The sequence below is a fragment of the Cucumis melo genome, chromosome 5, assembly GCF_025177605.1.
Source record: "Cucumis melo cultivar AY chromosome 5, USDA_Cmelo_AY_1.0, whole genome shotgun sequence".
NCBI lineage: Eukaryota > Viridiplantae > Streptophyta > Magnoliopsida > Cucurbitales > Cucurbitaceae > Cucumis > Cucumis melo.
Window position 1 is genome coordinate 6,839,878 of NC_066861.1, and position 4,852 is coordinate 6,844,729.

Genomic DNA, 4,852 nt, shown 5'->3' on the forward strand with positions numbered 1-4,852 from the left:
CTAGTCATTTTTTAAATATTTCAAATTCGTTCTTTTTTTATTCTCTTTCTTATTCTCAGTGTTATTTGGTTCAAGATCGTGTATAAAGATAAAAGATCTTTTTTTTTTCAAACTTTTATTGTTTGTTGTTCTATATCGTGTATTAAATATAAAAGATGAAAAAAAACGTCTGGGTAGCCAAGTCGTTTAGCCGATCGTGTGATCAAATTAAACAATTATGTACAAAAAGAATTTAAAAAATAAATTGCTTAGATTTGGCTAGCCAAATATAAACGATCAAATATAAAGGATCGTGTAACCAAATTAAATATAGAGAATTTAAAAAATAAATATTTGGTTATCCAATCTAAACGGCTAAATCTAAACGATCGTCTGTCAAACAATAGTCAAATATAAACAATTATGTAGGAAATATATTATGTGCAAAGTTAGGCGTGGTTGACACATCATTTGTTGTATTTTTCATTATAGATCTGTGAGCTTTTTTCATTTTTGAAATTGTTCTGCAATGTAAATATTTTGTCGTTTTGTTATATTTTTTGAAAGATACCTTTTTTTAGGAAAGAAACACTATATTTAATTTTTATTTTAATACCTATAAAGGTTAGAGATTTGAACTAATAAGCTTTGATATATAGTAATGGATAACATATTTATTATGTAACTCTTGCTTTTAACATTCTAAAACAATATTTAAAAAACCTATACAAGCAATATTGAATAACTATACTATTTATGTAACACATTTGTCACACATGGAAAAAGAGATCAACAGACAATCAATATTGTCACCTCCTCGCATACACCCACAAACTAGGTTCGTAAAGAAAAATACTCTCTCACTTACTCTAATCACTAAACTTTTTGGGATAAAAGTGAAATATCTGTTATCAAATCTAGGGAGTTATAAATTTGTACAAGCAAATCAAAAGAGTGAAGTTCATACACCTCCTACTCCCATATTTTTACTTCTCAACCTCATGTGCCAAGCCCTCTATGGTTCACAAAGTATTTTTTTTTTTTTAAAAAAAAAGAAAATACAATTTAGCCCAACAAGTCAAATTCCTCCACTTTCTTAATTTTCAATTGGACTTGTTTCCCCTGGCCTAATCCTACTAATTTGGATCCCATTGGTCGGAGATTCATCTTCATCATGGTATACGTAAGCAAATCCACCATGTCTAGTCATATCCATTCCGGCCATCTCATCCTCCGGCGAGATTCTTAATAGTTTCAGCTTATGTAACCCATAAAACAATGGCCCCATGGTAACACTAACCCAACCAATAATCACCAAAATTTGTATCAAATGTGCACCCAACAACTTCCCTCCCCCACCCATAAATAACCCGTGTGGCCGCCCTGCATCCCCGCCGTACACCTCGTTTACATACTTCTTTGTCGCGAACAACGCCGTGAATATTATCCCCCATGCCCCGCAACCTCCGTGCAATTGTGCCGCTTCTAGTGGGTCGTCGAATTTCACCTTCTCTGCTAGTTTATTACAGCTGATTAAAACTATCGCTGCCACAAACCCACATATCACAGCCGCCCACGGCTCCACCACCGAGCAGCCGGAGGTTATGGCGGCGAACCCACCAAGTAAGCCGTTGCAGACATCGGTGACGTTCCAATGGCCGGATAAAATTCGTTTTCCGAAAAGGGTCGTTAGTGCAGCTGTGCAACCAGCTAGTGTTGTCGTCACGGCGGTCCGACCGACGGCGCTCCACTGTCCGTAGAAATTATTTGAACCATAAGGAACTAAGATCTTAGTGAAGGAACCGGGGTTGAACCCGTACCAACCGAACCAAAGCATGAATGTACCGAGAACGACTAACGTAGCACTATGGCCACGTAAAGCAACAGATCTACCGGTTTTGTCGAATCGGCCGATTCGAGGACCTTCGATTAAAGCACCCCAAAGTCCAGCGATTCCACCAACCATGTGAACCACGCCTGAACCAGCGAAATCTATGACTCCGGTTCCAAATAAGAGATCGCCGTTGGACCGTGACGGGCTGGCCCAACCGTCTGGAGACCAGAACCAATGGGACACAACCGGGTAAACAAAACCGGTCAAAACAGAGGAGTAGATCAAATAGGCAACGAATTGGGTTCGCTCGGCAATTGAGCCGCTGGTGATACCGGCGGCGGCGATGGCGAAAGCCCACTGATAGAGAAAGAAGCTGTAATCGGCGGCGGTGGAAGGGATTGATTTGAGGCCAAAGAAATGACGGCCGATGAAGGGGTTGGAGGGAGTGCCAAAAGCGAAGGCGAAGCCGAAGAGGTAGTAGAAAAGGCCGCCGGCAGCGGCGTCAAGGACGTTGGTGAGCATGATGTTCATGGTGTTTTTGGCACGGACGGAGCCGGCACAGAGCATGGCGAAGCCGAGCTGCATGGAGAAGACGAGATAGGCGGAGAAGAGAAGGTAGACGGTGTCGACGGCGAATTTGGTGTCGGAGAAGTTGTGGGTGGAGGTGGTGAATTGGTCGCAAATGAAGGAGGCGGCGGCACCGGAGTTGGTGACATTTGGACCGAGGAGTTGGGCCAGAGTGAGAGAGCAATCTGTAGCCGCCATTGTTGAAAACTTAAAAGAGAGCAATAAAGTCTCTCCGTTTAAGAGAAACAGAGTGTGGGATTATTGCCATGTGGGTGTGCCATTCATTTATAGAAGGCGATGCCTCTTTTCTTCCAATTATTTTCAATAAATTATTTGTCTTTTGCCATTTGACTCAAATTTTTATAATAATTTTGGTACAAAAATTTATGCAAACGTAGAAACTACTTGAAATTTTCAGAAACTTACATAAATTAACAAAACTATTAACTATATCTAACGGTGTAACAAAACACATGGCTAGTCATTTTTAAATATTATAAGTTTATCCTTACATCTTTCTTTTATTTTTAGGGTTATTTTGTCTTTCTATCTTTTTCTGCGATTCTCTTTCTTTTTTTCTCCTTTTCTTTTTTGCGATTTTTTTCCATCATATTTACGTCGTTTAATCTTCTCATCGTTTTTTTCTTTTCTTCTTCGTTTTTTTTCGCTTCGATTTCTTTCGTCTTTCTACTTTTTCTTTTCTTTTTTCCCTACGATTTCTTTCCATCATTTTTTTTTACGCGTTTACATTTTGGGTAATCAAATCTAAAAGATCATATATAAAGAAACGAAATTTAGATTGGAGTAGCCAAATGTAAACGATCGTGTAAAAAAATAAAAGATTGTGTAATATAAAAAGAGTAAACGATCATGTTCAAAAGAATTAAAAAAATCGTATACCAATTTTTTTTAAAAAAATCATTTAGATTTAGTTCTTCAAATCTAAACAATCGTGTAACAAAATTTAAAGATAAATTGTAACCCATATCTAAACGATCGCCTATAGATTGTAGCCATATCCAAACGATCGCGTATAAATTGTACTCATATCTAAACGATCGTGTATAAATTGTACTCATATCTAAACGATCGTGTATAAATTGTAGCCATATCTAAACGATCGCATTGTAACCATATCTAAACTAAATGATCATGTATAAATTATAGCCATATCTAAACAATCGTGTTGTAGACATATCTAAACGATCGCGTTGTAGCCATATCTAAATGATCGCGAACTATATCTAACGATCGCGTATAAATTGTAATCATATCTAAACGATCGCGTATCAAACAATAACCAAATCTAAATGATCGGTGTTATTGACGAAGTGGTTGACGAGACATTTTTGGTATTTTACATGGTGGGCCTCTGGGCGTTTTTCGTTTTTAAAATTGTTCTCTAGAGTGTAAATATTTTACCGCTTTTTTATATTTTTGAAAACACCCCTAAAATTTCACACCAAATTTCAGATTCTATGTATAATTTATCTCTTTAAAATTTAAAGAAAAGGAAAACCAATAAAAAAAATAAAATTTAAACATAAATGGTATAATAAATTTTATCTTTAGTATTTTTTTTTTTTTTTTGAAGTTTGTAGTGTTTTTTTAATATATATATATATATATATCTTTTTTTAAGAACCCATATTAAAAAATAAGTTAATGAAATTTTTTTTTTTACTTGAATTTGATTAAATATTGTTTTAGCTTATAAATATTGTTTTTACTTCAAAAATTATGTTAAAATTGGTATTTATTTTTGGGTTCTTTCAAAAAAAAATTTAACAAAGTGGCAAAATATTTATGCTGTTAGTTTATATTTGACTAGTACGTTTAGATTCGACTAAATGATTTTTTTTTTAATTTTTGTAGTTCACGATCGAATGTGGCTAGACTATTTTTTTAATTATTTTGGTACACGATCATTTAGATTTGTCTACACGATAATTTATTTTTTTTACTCGATCATTTACTTTTTTTTACACGATTGTTTACATTTGGCTACTTCAATCTAAATGATTTTTTCAACATTCTTTATACACGATCTTTTTAGATTTTGCTATTTTTTTTACACGATCGTTTAGATTTGGTTACCCAAATTTAAACGACGTTAAAAAAAAAAGAAGAAAGAGGATGGAAAGAAATCACAACGTAAAATAAAAAAAGAGAAAAAAAGATAAAGACATGGAAAGATATCGCAGCAAAAAAAAAGAAAAGGAAAAAAAGAAAGATGAAAGGGAAACCTATAATATTTAAAAAATAGCTAATTTCATGAACTTTGTTACATGCAGAAGAAATAGTTTGGTATTTTATTACATTTATGAAAATTAACATTTATTTTTTAAACAAATATAAAAATCATAATTAAAACCTATACAAAATGATTTATACCAAATATTAAAAACTTGATAAAAGTTAGTTTTCAAAAACATTTTTTTCCTAAGAGTTCGATTAAAAAATGTATATAAA

The 4,852-nt window shown here is 34.0% G+C and overlaps 1 protein-coding gene across 1 annotated transcript; it reads right to left on the minus strand.

Annotated features, from left to right (window-relative positions):
- Positions 1–705: 705 nt before the first annotated feature.
- Positions 706–2,732, minus strand: LOC103499482 (ammonium transporter 1 member 1-like). Its single transcript, XM_008462498.3, has one exon. It carries the CDS (start codon positions 2,576–2,578, stop codon positions 1,076–1,078), a length of 1,503 nt encoding a protein of 500 aa, XP_008460720.2. The 5' UTR covers positions 2,579–2,732; the 3' UTR covers positions 706–1,075.
- Positions 2,733–4,852: the final 2,120 nt, after the last annotated feature.